The sequence below is a fragment of the Chiloscyllium punctatum genome, chromosome 24, assembly GCF_047496795.1.
Source record: "Chiloscyllium punctatum isolate Juve2018m chromosome 24, sChiPun1.3, whole genome shotgun sequence".
In the NCBI taxonomy this organism is placed as follows: domain Eukaryota; kingdom Metazoa; phylum Chordata; class Chondrichthyes; order Orectolobiformes; family Hemiscylliidae; genus Chiloscyllium; species Chiloscyllium punctatum.
This window is the reverse complement of record NC_092762.1, coordinates 88,811,531-88,828,109: the sequence shown is the minus strand read 5'-3', so window position 1 is coordinate 88,828,109 and position 16,579 is coordinate 88,811,531. Positions and strand designations below refer to the sequence as shown.

The window sequence follows — 16,579 nt, the reverse complement described above, 5'->3', positions numbered from 1 at the left end:
ATGTATAGATTCCAGAGTCAACAAAACAACCTTGCGTGGTCTACCATTACGCTTTACTGAGAAAAGCACTCACTCTTTTACCATTCAGAAAATATAGACAGTAATTACCCAGTCTCACAGGCATTCTAAAAATGAGTTTGACAACCAGTGAAGCTACAGAACCCCTGCCATGCACCAGCATCAAAACCAGCGAGTGATAACTGGGGCCAGGCTGTCCCACACCCAATTGATCACATCTAGCTCTGCAGTCCTGCCACAACTGGTCGAGAATGGTAGTTGTTAAATAAGCAATTCACGAGGGGAGGAAGCTCCACGTATAAACCCCATTCTCAACGATACATCTGGGCAAAAGATAAGGCTGAAGTATTTGCATTTATCTTCAGTCAGAAGTGCTGGTCAAATTCAGATCCTCCTTAGCGTTCTAGCTTCATAGATACCAGTCTTCTACAAATTCTATTCACTGCACCTGATATCAAAAAACAACTGATGCACTTGATTCTATAAACTTTTCAGGTCCAAATGCAGTGAAACCTAGACAATATCCAGGCTTGGGCTGAGAAGTAACATTTGCACCATACAATGTCAAACAATGACCATCTCCAACAAGAGAAAAATCTAACAATCACCTCTTGACACTCGATGAAATTATCTTGATTGAATTCCCATTTTCAATATCATGGGGGTTACTGTTGACCAGAACTAGACTAGCGATAGAAATACTGTGACTACAAGAGCAGGTCAGAGGCTAGGAATCCTGTAGCAAAGAATCTCCTGCTGACTGCTAAAGCCTGTCTCCCACCTCCACTTCCCTGAATGAGTGCAGCTCCAACAATGCTCACAAAAAACTAGGCACCATCCATAACAAAGCAGATTGCTTGATTGGACTCCAAACACCATCTTGGGCATTCACGGCCTTCCCCATCAGTTATCATGGCAACAGTGTATCTCTACAAGATGTACCACAACAAGTCACCAAGGCTCATACATCAGGAAAGCAGCTGCTTTTGGAAAGGAAGTGACTGTTCCCCTCAGTTGAACGGTCAATAACAAGGGGGCATAATTTTAAGGTGAAAGGTCAGGAGGTTTTTTTGTAAAAGTCTTTCACCCAGAGGTTGGTCTGTATCATCAGCAACTTAAATTGGGTTTAGAAAAGATTTACCAGGATGTAGCAGGAATAGAGAGCTTGAACTATAAAAATAGATTGTGATTCTTCACTTTAGAGTAGGAGGTTAAGGGGTGACCTTATAGAGGTTTATAAAATCATAAGGGGTATAGATAAGGTGAATAGCAATGGTCTTTTCTCTAGGAGGAGTTCAGAACTAGGTACCATGTTTTTAAGGTGAGACAAGAAAGATTTAAAAAAGGACATGACATTTAAAATGGTTGGTTGAACCATTTTTATTTCATTAATTTGTATTTTACAAAAAGATGAGAAGCAAGCCAGGCTGCTGCTTGGATTGTAAGCTGATCGTTCTCACATATTGTCACATGGTTTAGTAACCAGTCACTGTTCATTTTGTGACCTGGCAGGCTCCTCCTTTTGCTGGTTGCTCCCTCCTTTTGACATAAATTTCATTACAGGAAAACATCACACCAGCAACGAACGACACAAACTCTTCAAAATTCAGTTGCCCGTCACCGTCAAAATCTAGATCTTTCATCATTCTGTCAAAAGATTCAACGTTCTTCTGATTCTGCCAAGAGATGGAAAAAAAGCAAAAATATAAGGAGGTGGAAATTTATTCCAATTTAGTGGAAAGAATGAACATTCAACATAGGAGCAGAAAGAATCCATTCAGCACTTTATAGCTGCCCTGCAATTCAATGAGATCACAGCTGATCTGTTTTGTGTTTCAAATTCCACATTCCCTGACTCCCCTACCTAATGAGAAGCTATCTACCTCAGTCTTCACCCATCCTGGGCACAGAATTCCAAAGTTTTAAGAGAATACAATTCCTCATGACCAAGTTGGATAGAAGGGTCAGTTTCTGTGCTGGATGACTGTTTGAGTCTGAAGGAGAAAGTGAGGACTGCAGATTCTGGAGATCGGAGTTGACAGTGGGGTGCTGGAAAAACGCAGCAGGTCAGGCAGCATCCGAGGAGCAGGAGAATCGATGTTTTGGCAATACGGCCTTCATCAGGAAGGGCTTACGTCCGAAACATGAATTCTCCTGCCCTCAGATGCTGTCGAACCTGCTGTGCTTTTCCAGCACCACACTGTCAACTGTATGACTGTGTCTTAAAAAAGTGACGTGTACTTTTGAGACAGTACCCAGAGTCTAGTATCACCTACAAAAGGAAACAATCTTTCCATGTCAACTTTGTCAAGATGATTCAGGATCTTACACAGTTTAATCAGGTCACCCCCACTCTTCCAAACTCCAGGGAACAAGCCCCAGTTTGCCCAACCTGTCCTCCTAAGACAACCCACTCATTTCAGGTATCAATCCAATGGACTGCCTTCAATGTATTTACTTTCTTCCTTAAATTAGGACAATACCCTGTGCAACTGAAGCGTTACATCCTTATTTTTACGTTCAATGGAAAGAGAAACCACATAAGATATTTAACTCTATAGGGGGTGTAGGAACAGTGGGTCCTGACTGTTTAGCACAGTTAGTGAAACAGACAGTAACCTGGACTTTACAGAGGTATACTGTACAGGGGCAGTTCTGTGAAATGTGTATGGAGTACTGTGTCTTACTGGACACTAGACTTAGGAGGGATGTGAGAAGATGCAGAAAAGAAATACAAGAATGGTTCCAGGGAATAAGAGACTTCACCTAAGTGGATTGATTAAATAAGTTGGGACTGTTTTCCATGGAGAAGAAAGGTTGATGTGATTGAGGTTTTCAAAACCATGCAGGTTCTGGACAGAATGGTTAGAGACAAAATATTATTATTGGTGTAAAAGTTGAAAAAGAAAGAGAGAAAGAGAGGATATTGATTTAAGGTAATTGGCAAACAGAAAAGCAATGACAACATGAATGGGTGGGATCAGGAATGCACTGCCTGAAGTGGGTGAAGATGGGATCGTTCAACACTGAAGAAAAACAGTGTGGGTGGCAGAGTGGCACAATGGTTAGCACTGCTGCCTCACAGCGCCAGAGACCCAGGTTCAATTCCCGCCTCAAGCAATTGTCTGTGTGGAGTTTACACATTCTCCCCGTAGTGTTAGGTAAGGGGTAAATGTAGGGGAATGGGTCTGGGTGGGTTGCTCTTCGGAGGGTCGGTGTGGACTTGTTGAGCCGAAGGGCCTGTTTCCATGCTGTAAGTAATCTAAATTGCAAGGATACAGGGAAAGGAAGCAGGACAGGATGAATAGAGAGCCAGCACAGATATCATGGGCTGAATGGACCCATTCCATGCCATAACAGTTTCATGATTCCACAGAGACTCTATCCTTGAGCATTTTTCTCCATAGCCCCACCTCTCCAAGGATGGGGTTAAATTAGATACTGGGAGCAGAGGATCATAGGAGGTGCAAACTGTTGCATCTTAATTGGTCACAGTCTACACTGGTCAGGACATTAAAACCAACCAGCGCCCCCACCCCCCAGGACCCAAAGTGCTGAGAGGTTTTGTCTGTCTACCTGAGCTTGTGTGCAACACACTGCTGGAATAGAGTCAGGCAAGTCCAGATACGAAGCATCTCACAGTGCTGCTGTGGATTTGTTCGGATTGGCCTGATTGAACTACTCAGTGTTTCTCATTGTTCAGTCTTGGCTTCTTTCCTAGAAACCACACCCTCATTCTAAACATTCCCAAACCTTTTGAATATTATTTCTTCTACCACAGATCGAACTGCTTGTGAAATGCCTGCTCTGTACATTCACCCTGATTTGCCAGTTGGACCCAAATTACTACCTATTCCTGCACTTGGCACTGGAGTCAATCCCAAAATGCAGATGTGACTATTTCCAAGATATAGTTAATTTAACTAAATGGTCATTCTGCCCATACAACCTCAACACAGAACCATAGCATTATTCACCCTTGGGAATGATACATATATTCTGGTATTCCCCAGGGGGTGGCACTGCTACATTACAGCATCAGGGACCTCGGTTTGATTCCCACCTTGGGTGACTGTGTGGATTTTGCACATTCTCCCTGTATCTGTCTGTTTCCTCTGGGTGCTCTGATTTCCTCCCACAATCCAAAGATGTGCAGGTCAGGTGAATTGGTCATTGCTAAATTGCCCATAATGTTAGGTGCATTAGTCAGGGGTAAATATAGGGTGGAGGAATGGGTCTGGGTGGGTTGCACGTCGGAGGGTTGATGTGGACTTGTTAGGCCAAAGGGCCTGCTTCCATACTGTAGGGAATCTAATCTGCCCTTGGCCTCATTTTTTAGCCACAATCTATCTCAACAACATAATCTAAAAGTACAATGTTAGTTTCCACATGTCCAACACCCAGAACCTCTTTCTCACCACAACCTCAATCTGCCTTTGTTCATTATTTTATAAGTCTGCTTGTCCGACAACCAGGACAGGATGTTAAGGCCAGCGAAGTTATTGTCTTCAGCCCTGTCACAAACTCCAACCCCATTGGCAATTGTCAGACACAATCAGATTGTTCACAATCTTAATATTTAATACTGTGACAGATTACTGATCCCAAGCCCTGCATATCTCTCAATTGTTTCCACCTCCATCACATCACCTCGCCTCAGCTGTTGGTTGCTCTGCTGCTGAAACCCTGTTACCTCTGGACTCGATTACTCCAACATAGGCCTGGCCTATTGCCACATTCAAGTTCTGTAATCTGCATGACATCCAAACCTCTGCTTCCCACATGTCTTGATTGACATCAAGTGCTGTTTAACCCTGACGGTGCACTGACTGACACTGGTTCCCAGTCCATCTGTTTCTTTCAAACCCATCATTCTAACCACCCCTGTCACTCCTTCCAGCCCTATATCATTCCAAAGCCCCTGCTACATCAGTCATTTTTAAATTGCTAGATCACTGGCAATCAAACCTGAAGCCAGCTGCAGCCTAACTGCTGCAACTCCATCCCAAAAAGTCTCAATGTCACCTTTCATCCTTCAAAGGACTCCTTAAAGACCAGCAATAACAGAAGGGAGATAGTGGTGAAGTTGTAATCCATTACTACTCCACAAAGGCAGGTTCAAATCCCACAGGGTCAGCTAGGAGATTTTGGATTACAGTTAATAAATCTGAAGTATAAAACTAGTCTTGGGGTGGTGTCCATGGAATTATTGCTGATAGTTTCTTTAAAAAGCGAATTGCAATTAATGTTCTGTGTAATTCAGGAGGTGCAAACACAGGGAGGATTGATCTGGATCTCGAGGGCAGGAATATGTTAAACAATCACCCAATGATCTGTTTGGGAGCTTTCCTTTCTAAAAATGATGAGATCATTGAGAATTTGCTGTCTGAACAAATAGAGCATTCTGAATCATCAGAGGCAGCCTGCAGTTCAGCTTGTTCACACTGACTGTGTGTTGGAGCAAGGGGTGTGGGTGGGCCAGGATGAGGGTGTGAGCAGATAAAAGCGTTACGGTTTTGTAGATGTTGGTGTGAGGTTAGGACAGGTTAGATGCTTGGTAGGATTGGGACTGTGGCAGGGGTGAGGGGTGCAGCTGGGCATGGGGATAAAGTTTCAGTGTGCCTACCTTACACAGCCCACTGAGCTCTGCACCCATGAACTGTTTCATCTGTTCTTTGTTCAGGGTGTGTTTCTCATTTTTGGCATAATGATGGAAAACTTCTATCAGGTTCTGCATAGCCACCTCGGTTTTACTTGGAAGCGTCATGGTGAAGGATGCTGCTGGAGGCAGAGAGACTGGGGTTAGCAAATCCGGCGCTAGGCAAACTCCTCCACCCCCTCCCCCCCCCCAAACCCGGCGCTAATCAAATTCCACCCCCTTCCCCCCCAAACCCGGCGCTAATCAAATTCCACCCCCTTCCCCCCCAAACCCGACGCTAATCAAATTCCACCCCACCCCACCCCCCCCCCCCCCAAACCTGGCGCTAGTCGAATTCCACCCCCTCGCCCCCCACAAACCCGGCGCTAGTCAAATTCCACCCCACCCCACCCGAAACCTGGAGCTGGTTAAACTTCACCCCTCCCTCCCTTCAACCCCCCCCCCCAATCCCGGAGCTGGTCAGACTGCCCCTATATTGGGGGGGGGGGGGGGGGGGAGTACATTTCCAGCCCGTGATTTGAATCACATTGAACTTTATCGAAAACTAACTTAAACTCCCGAAACTTTGACCAAGCGTGTGCAACTCCCACATCCCACAGCCCACAATAAACCCCCAGCTCAGAAACAAACCCCAACAGCCCATAATAAACCCCCATTTTTCTCCCCGCAATTCCGAGTCAAACCCCAGGGCAGGATCTCCAATAATGGGCAAAGAAAATGAACAAACTTCAGCAATAGATCGCAGGCCAATGTCGAATCTGGGGTGAAATTGCCTTCTGAAAGAGTAATATCCGCACGGAACCCAGCTCGGAGCTGCTGGCTTTCCAGTTCCTTACCCAGATGTGCAGCAGTTGCTGAGTTTATAGGGAGCCCAACCCAGCCCAGCCCTGGCTGCCTTGTCACTCAGACAGAAGGCTACTTACTGGTTCTGCCCTCCCTAAACCTGACTCATGGCTGAAAGAATTTGCAGAGTTTAATCTCCAACTTTTCCTGCAAAAAAAAAGCAAAGTCTGTCCAACCCATTTGGAAGCAACAGATCGACAGAAGCACAAATCTTCTTATCGACATTTTCTTAACAAGGCAAAGACAAAAATGAAGCTATGATTGATGGATGAACATTCACACACAGGGGAAATCAGCAAGGACCCAGCCCCATTACTCAAACTGCCTCAAAATCCCAAATTCAAATTGTGCAATCAATATAATATGCCAATTCCCTGTCGGTCAGTTTCATCGCATCACTGACTGTGGACGGTTAGTGCCAAAGATTTGTACATAGTATAACTTCACTCCCAGCTCATGGCTAAATGACAGAGCCTCATGCATATAGCATGGTGAGATACAGAGTAAAGCTAACTCTACACTGTCCCCAGGAACAGGGACAGCATAGGATTGCATACAGAGCAAAGCTCCTTCTACACTGTCCACCAAGCAAATTCTCCCAAGACAGGGGCAACACAGGGTTAGGTACAAAGTAAAGCTCTCTCTACATTGTCCCATCAAATACTCCTAGGACAGAGACAGCACAGGTTTAGGTACAGAGTAAAGGTCCTTCTACACTGTTCCCCCATCAAATACTCCCAGTACAGGGACAGCATGGGTTTAGACACGAAGTAAAGCTCTCTCTACACTGTCCCTCCATCAAACCTTCCCAGGACAGGGACCACAGGGTGTACATACAGAGTAAAGCTCTGTACATTACTCTGTGCAGAGTAAAGTACATTGTCCCTTATTAAACACACCCAGGACAAGTGGTTAGTCACAAACTCCTTGGACAAGGTCTCTCCCTGCCTCAGTTCCATTCCAGTCATTTCTCAGTTACAGTCAAAGGCTTAATTAAATTGGACACAATGGTTCCATATTCCCCCCAGGAATGGGATTAACATTGTCACTGTGAGATTTTCATACAGATTTGATAAGATTCGTGCTCAAGCCTCCAGCGATGAACAAATGGAGTTAGTGGCCTGTTTAAGTCCAAGTTTCGGGATTTTATTGTAAAGAGTTTGATGAAGTTGCTTTGAGTTGCTGAAAATCTGCTTCCCCTCAAAAAAATGGAACATTCTGTCTAAAGGGGAGTGAGTCAGAGATTCCAGCACAGGGCCCCTGTCCAAGTTGGCAAGTTTCAACAAATGCAGAATTAAAATGGCGTGCTAACATTAATGCAGAATTAAAATGGTGTGCTAACACTAAGTTGTTTTTTTTTACAGGGGAAGAAGATTAAACACCAAGTTAAATCAATGATTACTTTTTAGAAAAAGCAATGTTGCACTCTCAACATTGACATTGGTTTTGAGCGGAGAAATTGCTGAGATAGTGCAAGAGATCATGATCCTGACTCATTTTTACAGGGTGTGGCAGTGAATAAACACAGTGTCTGTTCTCAGTTACTCTGACAACCAAACCTACAGAGAGTGAAAACTTTCTGAACCCCCACGAAACACACCCACAGTGCAAAAACATCACAATCCACTGGCAGGATCTGAACAATCCTCTTCCTGTCCAGCTGCTTTCAGTGCTGTTCACCCAACAAACAAGTTATCGGTCAGGGGTTTGGCAGAGTGCTGGAAACTGACTGTGCACAGCCCAGCCAGCAATATAGCTGAGGCTCAAGTAGCTACACTTTATCTGAGTTCATGTAGAAACATTAAAAATCACAGCAAACTTTAAGTAACTGCAGGTGAGGTCCTGCCCTGGGATAGTGGGCATACATTGGGCTGGGGGGCAAACCCATTCTATATCACAGCACGTTCAAGCCGATGACCCTTAGGTCCAGAGTCTCCCAATCCCCATTACTCTTCTGTATTTTGGGTCAGGGCAGATTCAACTGTGTCTGCACAGGAAAGTGGAATTTGAGTTTCTATAGCACCTTTCACACACTCAGGACTTTCCAAGTTGCTTTGCAACCCAAGTGGGACAGTGAGATGCAGTCACTGTTGAAATGTAGGTAAAGTAGCATGATGTGGACATGCCAGTGTTGGACTGGGGTGGACAATGTTAAAAATCACACAACACCAGGTTATTGTCCAACAGGTTTATTTGGAAGCGCAAGCTTTTGGAGCACTGCTCCTACATCAGGTGGTTGTGGAGTACAAGATCATAAGACACAGAATTTATAGCAAAAGTTTACAGTGTGATGTAACTGAAATTATACATTGAAAAAGACACAAATTGTTTGTTAAGTCTCTCATCTTTTAGGATGAACACGTTAGTTTCAGTTCTTTCATACGTAAGTTACAAAACATTTAAAAGTTACATTCTCAAGTGAACTTTAACAATTGGTGTCATGTCATCCCAGATAATACATTTAAGGTGTGAGGTGCCCTGTGTGAGATTGTCTGTGCCACAATGTTCAGACTGATTCTTATCTGGTCAGCCATGACACCAATTGTTAAAGTTCGCTTGAGAATGTAATTTTTAAATGTTCTGCGACTTACATATGAAAGAACTGAAACCAACGTATTCATCCTAAAAGTTGAGAGACTTAACAAATAATTCAGATCTTTTACAATATATAATTTCAGTTACATCACTGTAAACTTTTGCTATAAATTCTAAGCCTTACAATCTTGTACTCCACAACCACCTGATGAAGGAGCAGCACTCCAAAAGCTTCATATTAAACCTGTTGGACTATAACCTGGTGTTGTGTGATTTTTAATTTGGTAAAGTCGCAGTCAGACTGTGCATAGCATACTCGCATGAACAGCGAAGAGAAATAGGTCCTGTGTTTTAAAATTTTATTCATAAATATTGGCTAGGACACAAAATAAATCTGCCAGTCATTATTTGAATCAGCAAAGTCCCCATTCTGTAAGTGGACCATAGGGCTGCTCTCTCATTATAGAGAGCCAATGGGTGGTGGTTTAGCCTGAGGGTGAGGGAGAGGTTGGGAAGGAGAATCGTTGATGGTAACCTTAGCCAGAGCAGGAATTAAACCCAGGCTGTCAGTGTCACTGTATATCACAAACCAGCTGTCCAAGCTAATTGACTACCACAATTATTGAATAGAGACATGACATCAATTTGATTCACCTGGAACGGCAGAATAACTTCACTTCAATGTCTCGTTTGATATATGGCTCATCAAATAGTGCAGTACTGATCCTACTCCAACAGTGCAGCTCTCCCTCAGTACTGACCCTCTAACAGTGCAGTGCTCCCTTAGCACTGACTATCTGACAATGCAGCAGTCACTCAGTACTGATTCTCTGGTAGTGCGGCACTTCCTTAGCACTGACTCTCTTACAGTGCAGCACTCCCTCAGCACAGATCCTGTGACAGTGCAACACTCGCTCAGCACTGACCTTTCAACAGTGTGGCATTCCCTCAATACTGATCCTGGACAATCTTGGACAAGAGGTCATAGATATAGAGAGAGGGGAGGTAACTTCAAAACTGAGATGAGGAGAAACTACTTCTCTCAGAGGGTTGGGAATCTGAGGGACGGTCTAGGGCTCCCCTGTGATGATGTCACTGGTTACCACGTGTTGAGGTAATTTAAAATGCTTCTCACATGCAGCAAAGTTTGGCACCTGCTGGAGTGAATGTAACGAACACGGGAATGAGAAGGGGAGGTAGGCAATTCAGCCTTTCAAGCCTGCTCTACCATTTAACATGATCATGGCTCATTTTATCCTGGTCTCAACTCCACTTTCCTGCCTGCTCCCCATAGCCCTCTATCCCACTTTTCATCAGAAACATATCTATTTCTTTCTTTGATTCTGCCTCCAGTGCACTCTGGGCCAGTGAGTTCACTGAATCACAATCCTCTGGGAGAAATAGTTTCTCTTCATCTCAGGTTTGAACTGACCTCCTCTCACCCTATACCCATAACCTCTTGTTCAAGACTGTCCCACAAGGGGGAATATCTGTTTGATATAACAGGAACCTGCATTTCTGTATCACCATTCACATCCTCGAGACAGAGTAACATCAGAAATAGGAGCGGGAGAAGGCCACCTGGCCTGTCAAGTCTGTTCCATCATTCAATAAGATCAGGCCTGATCTTTTTGTGGACTCAGCTCCACTCACCATAGCCTTTCATTCCTTTCCTGTTCAAACATCTGTCTGACATTACCTTAAAACATTCAACGAGGTGGCGTCAACTGCTTCACTGGGAAGAGAATTCCACAGAGACACCTAAAAACATTTTCAGCCAATGAATTACTTTTGAGAAATGGTCCATTTTGCTTTCCAAGCCAATATTCACCCCCAACATATCAAAAACAGCAATGGAATGGAAAGATGCAGCATGTTGCTTATCAATAACCTTAACTAAACATAAATGCTTCTGGATTCTTCTATTCCTTGAGTGTACAATCCAATACACAACTTGGAATTGAACAGAGGGAAAGACCCAGGTATGTCCCATCGACAGTGTAGCAACCCCTCAGACTCAGGTAGCACAATCACTATGTTATATAGGTCAGACTTTGAACAGGTCTAACATCTGATGTTAGACTGATGTGGTAGTGTTGGACTGGTGTGTACAAACTTAAAAATCACATAACACCAGGTTATAGTCCAACAGATTTAATTGGAAGCAATCTAGATTTATTCAATATCTTATTTCAGTTGCGTGACCCTGTGATCTTTTGCTATAAATTCTGTGTCTTATGATCCTGTTCCACAGCTACATGATGAAGGAGCAGCACTTCAAAAGCTCATGCTTCCAAATAAACCTGTTGGACTATAACCTCGTGTTGTGTGATTTTTAACTCTCTCAATACTGAGCATCCATGAGGAACTGTGGGTCATCAACAGCAGCAAAATTGTACTCCACGCAATCTGCAAACTCTAGCCCTGCATATCATACAGTCATAGAGTCCTACAGCACAAAGTCAGGCCCATTGGCCCAAACTGGTCCATGCAATCAAAATGTCCATCCACACTAACCCCATTTCCCTGCACTTGGCCTATATGCTTCTAAATCTTTCCTTTCCATGTATTTGTCCAAATGCCTTTTAAATGTTGTTAATGTACCCGCCTCAACCACTTCCACTGGGAGCTCATTCCATGTACATACCACCCTCAGTGTAAAAATGTTGCCCCTCAGGTTCCCTTTTTCCCCTCTAACCTTAAACTGATGCACTCTAGTCCTGGATTTCCCAACCCTGGGAAAAAGATTGAGTGTATTCACCCTATCCATGCCTCTCATAATCTTATACATCTCTATGAGGTTCCCCCTCAGTTTCCTATGCTCTAAAGAAATATGTCCTAGCTTGTCCAACCTCTCCCTATAATTCAGACCATTGAGTCCAGGCAACATCATCATAAATTTCTTCTGAACTCTTTCCAGTTTAATAACATCCTTCCTATAGCAAGGTGACCAAATTTGAACAGTGTATTGAAAGTGAGGACTGCAGATGCTAGAGATCAGAGTCGAGAATGTGGTGCTAGAAAAGCACATTCTGGATTAGAGTGGTGCTGGAAAAGCACAGCAGTTCAGGCAGCATCCGAGGAGCAGGAAAATCAACGTATCGGGCAAAAGCCCTTCATCAGGAATAGAGGCAGAGTGCCTGCAGGGTGGAGAGATAAATGAGAGGAGGGTGGGGGTGGGGAGAAAGTAGCATAGAGTACAATTGGGGGTGGGGGTGGAGGTGATAGGTCAGGGAGGAGGGTGGGGAAAGGTAGCAAAGAGTACAATAGGTGAATGGGGTTGGGGATGGAGGTGATAGGTCAGAGAGGAGGGTGGGGGTGGGGAGAAAGTAGCATAGAGTACAATAGATGACCTAGGAGTTGCAGTGGGAGAGGGACTCCCTGAGATTCTTGTACAGAGAGGAGGAAAACTTCTTCAAGGCAGGCTACTTTCTCCCCACCCCCACCCTCCTCTCATTTATCTCTCCACCCTCCAGGCACTCTGTCTGTATTCCTGATGAAGGATTTTTGTCGATTTTCCTGTTCCTCGGATGCTGCCTGAACTGCTGTGCTTTTCCAACACCACACTAATCCAGAATCTGGTTTCCAGCATCTGCAGTCATTGTTTTTAGCTGGAAAAGCACAGCAGGTCAGGCAGCATCCGAGGAGCAGGTGAATCAATGTTTCGAGCATAAACCCTTCATCAGGAGTCATCAGGATTCCTGATGAATGGCTTGTGCTCAAAACATTGACTCTCCAACTCTTTGGATGCTGCCTGATCTACTGTGCTTTTCCCAAACACAATATTCCAAGTTCGGCCTCACCAATGTCCTGTATAACTGCAATATAACTTCCCAACTTCTATACTCAGTGCCCTGACTGATGAAGGCCAGTAGGCGAAAAGCCTCCTTCACTGCCCTGTCTACCTGTGACTCCACTTTCAGAGAACTGTGAACCTGAACTCCAAGGTCCCTCTGTTTCACTACATCCTTAAGACCCTACCATTCACCAGGGAATTCCTGCCTTGATTTGATTTTCCAAAATGCAAGACCTCACACTTTTCTACATTAAACTCCATTTGCCATTTCTTGGCCCACTTCCCCAGCTGATCAAGGTCCTGCTGCAATTTCTGATATAACCTTCCTCACTGTTCACAATGCCTCCTATTTTAGTATTATCAGCAAACTTACTAATCCTGCCTTGTACATTCTCATCCAAATCATTGATATAGATAATAAACAGTAATGGGCCCAGCACCGACCCCTGAGGCACTCCACTAGTCACAGGCCTCCAGTCCGACAAACATCCTTCCACTATTACCCTCTGCTTCCTACCATCAAGCCAATTTTGTATCCAATTTACCAGCTTCCCCTGGATTCCATGGGATCTAACCTTCCAGAGCAGCCTACTATGTGGAACCTTATCAAAGGCCTTACTGAAATCCATATAGACTATGTCTACCACCTTGCCCTCATCAATCTTCCTAGTCACTTCATCAAAGAACACTACCAAATTTATGAGGCATGATCTCCCACACACAAAGCCATACTGACTGCTCCTAATCAAACCCTATCTTTCCAAATGCATGTATCTCCTATCTCTCAGCATCTTCTCAAGTAACTTAACCATCACAGATGTTGGGTTTACTGGTCTATAGTTCACAAGCTTTATTTGCAGCCGTTCTTGAATAAGGGCACAACACTTGCTACCTTCCAGTCTTCCGGGACCTCATCCATGACTAACGATGATGCAAGAATCTCAACCAGGGCCCCTGCAGTTCCTTCTCTTGCCTCTTGCAGGATGCTTGATTCTATCTGATCAGGAGCAGGAGATTTATCCACCTTCATACATTCTAATACATCCAACACCTCCCCTACTGTGATATGGACTGCCCCTAGATATCAGCACTAATTTCCCCAAGTTCCCAAGTCTTCATGTCATTCTCCACAGTAAACAAAGAGGAGAAATATTCATTAACGACCTCGCCCATCTCCTTGCGATTCCACACATGCATGTCCACTTTGGTCGATGAGGAGGTCCTATTCTATTTCCTTTAACATACTTAAAGAACTTCTTTGGATTCACCCTAATCTTCTCAGCCAAGGCTATTTCATGCCCCCTTTTCACCCTCCTGATGTCCTTCTTCAGTAAACCCCTATAGGGCCTGTTTCCACACTATAAGTAAGCTAATCTAATCTAATTTAATTCCCTGTATACCTCCAGAATGAGAGTGTCGGTGGAAGGGTACTGTTGGGGACATTGGGAGAGGAAGAAACGGAGGGCTTGGAGGCCCTGGTCATGACGGATGGAGGTGTAGAGGGATTGGATATCCATGGTGAAGATGAGGCATTGAGGGCCGGGGAAATGGAAGTCTTGGAGAAGGTGGAAGACGTGGGTGGCATCTCGAACATATGTGGGGACTTCCTGGACTAGGGGGGAAAGGACAGTGTCGAGGTAGGTAGAGATGAGTTCAGTGGGGTAGGAGCATGCTGAGACCATGGGTCGGCCGGGGTGGTCAGGCTTGTGGATCTTGGGAAGGAGGTAGAATCGGGCAGTGTGGGGTTCCTGGACTATGAGGTTGGAAGCTGTGGGTGGGAGATCTCCTGAGGTGATGTGATTGTGTACTGTCTGGAAGGTGATGGTTTGGTGATGGGGGTGAGATCATGGTCGAGGAAGCAGTAGGGGCACCTCCTCCAAGTCTTCTGTTTCCCTGGCCTCTAATGCCTCATCTTCACCATGGATATTCAGTCCCGCTACACCTCCATCCGCCATGACCAGGGTCCCCAAGCCCTCTGTTTCTTCCCCTCCCGATGTCCCCACTAGTACCCTTCCACTGACATTTGTTTGGCTGAACTGGTCCTCACCCTCAACAATTTCTCTTTCAAATCCTCCCACTTCCTCCAAACAAAAGGGGTAGCCATGGGCTCCCATATGGGCCCCAGCTATGCCTGTCTCTTTATTGGCTACGTAGAACAGTCCATCTTCCATAGTTACACTGGCACCACTCCCCATCTCTTCCTCCACTACATTGATGACTGCATCAGCGCCACCTTGTGCTCCCGCGAGGAGGTTGAAAGTTTATAAACATCAGTAACACTTTCCATCCCCACCTTAAATTCACCTGGACCATCTCTGACACCTCCCTCCCCTTGCTGGATCTCTCCATTTCCATCAACGGTGACCGACTCAACACTGACATTTTTTACAAACCCACCGACTCCCACAGCTACCTGGATTACATTTCCTCCCAAACTATCTCCTGCAAAAATACGATCCGTTATTCCCAATTCACTCCACTTCCGCCGTATCTGCTCCCAGGAGGACCGGTTCCACCACAGAACATACCAGATACCGCAATTTCCCCTCCCACGTGGCTAAAGATGCCCTCCAATGCATCTCATCCACATCCCGCACCTCCGCCCTCAAACCCCACCCCTCCAATCATAACAAAGACAGAACCCCCTGGTCCTCACCTTCCACCCCACCAATCCCCTCCACCATCCTCCACCATTTCCACCACCTCCAAACGGACCTCACCACCAGGGGTATATTTCCCTCCCCACCCCTTTCCGCCTTCCGCAAAGACCATTCATTCTGTGACTACCTGGCCAGGTCCACACCACCACCCCCCCCCCCCCCCCACCCCAACGACCCACCCTCCCGAACTGGCACATTCCCCTGCCACCGCAGGAATTGCAAAACCTGCGCCCACATCTCCTCCCTCACCTCCATCCAAGGCCCTAAAGGAGCCTTCCACATCCATCAAAGTTTTACCTGCACATCCACCAATATCATTTATTGTATCCGTTGCTCCTGATGCGGTCTCCTCTACATTGGGGAGACTGGACGCCTCCTAGCATACCGCTTTAGGGAACATCTCTGGGACACCCGCACCAATCAACCACACTGCCCTGTGGCCCAACATTTCAACTCCCCCTCCCACTCTGCCGAGGACATGCAGGTCCTGGGCCTCCTTCACCACCGCTCCCTCACCACCAGACGCCTGGAGGAAGAATGCCTCATCTTCCGCCTCAGAACACTTCAACCCCAGGGCATCAATGTGGACTTCACCAGTTTCCTCATTTCCCCTTCCCCCACCTCATCCTAGTTTCAAACTTCCAGCTCAGCACTGTCCCCATAACTTGTCCGGACTTGTCCTACCTGCCAATCTTCCTTCCCACCTATCCACTCCACCCTCCTCTCTGACCTATCCCCAATACCCCCACCTCCATCCACCCATTGTACTCTCAGCTACCTTTTCCCCACCTCCACCTCCTTCCCATTTTTCTCTCCACCCCCGAGGATCCCAGCCTCATTCCTGAAGAAGGGCTCTGGCCTGAAACTTTGATTTTCCTGCTCCTTGGATGCTGCCTGACCTGCTTTGCTTTTCTAGCACCACTCTGATCTTGACTCTGATCTCCAGTATCTGCAGTCCTCACTTTTGCCCAGTAATGGGGATGTTCACTGATGATTGCACAGTGTTCAGCACCATTCGCCACTCCTCAGATACTGAAAGAGTCTGTGCCCAAATGCAGCAAGAACTGG

General features: G+C 45.6%; 1 protein-coding gene across 2 annotated transcripts; it reads right to left on the bottom strand.

Annotated features, from left to right (window-relative positions):
- Positions 1 to 1,380: 1,380 nt before the first annotated feature.
- Positions 1,381 to 6,549, bottom strand: LOC140494832 (protein S100-A1-like). 2 transcript variants are annotated; one of them, XM_072594497.1, is made up of 3 exons: positions 6,405 to 6,549; positions 5,645 to 5,796; positions 1,381 to 1,694 (listed from the first exon to the last, which is right to left on the bottom strand). In XM_072594497.1, the coding sequence occupies exons 2-3, from the start codon at positions 5,783 to 5,785 to the stop codon at positions 1,512 to 1,514; spliced, it is 324 nt and encodes a 107-aa protein (XP_072450598.1). In that variant the 5' UTR covers positions 5,786 to 5,796; positions 6,405 to 6,549; the 3' UTR covers positions 1,381 to 1,511. The 2 variants fall into 2 exon arrangements, with proteins under 2 accessions (XP_072450598.1, XP_072450599.1); XM_072594498.1 differs by having other exon boundaries at positions 5,645 to 5,799; positions 6,405 to 6,536.
- Positions 6,550 to 16,579: the final 10,030 nt, after the last annotated feature.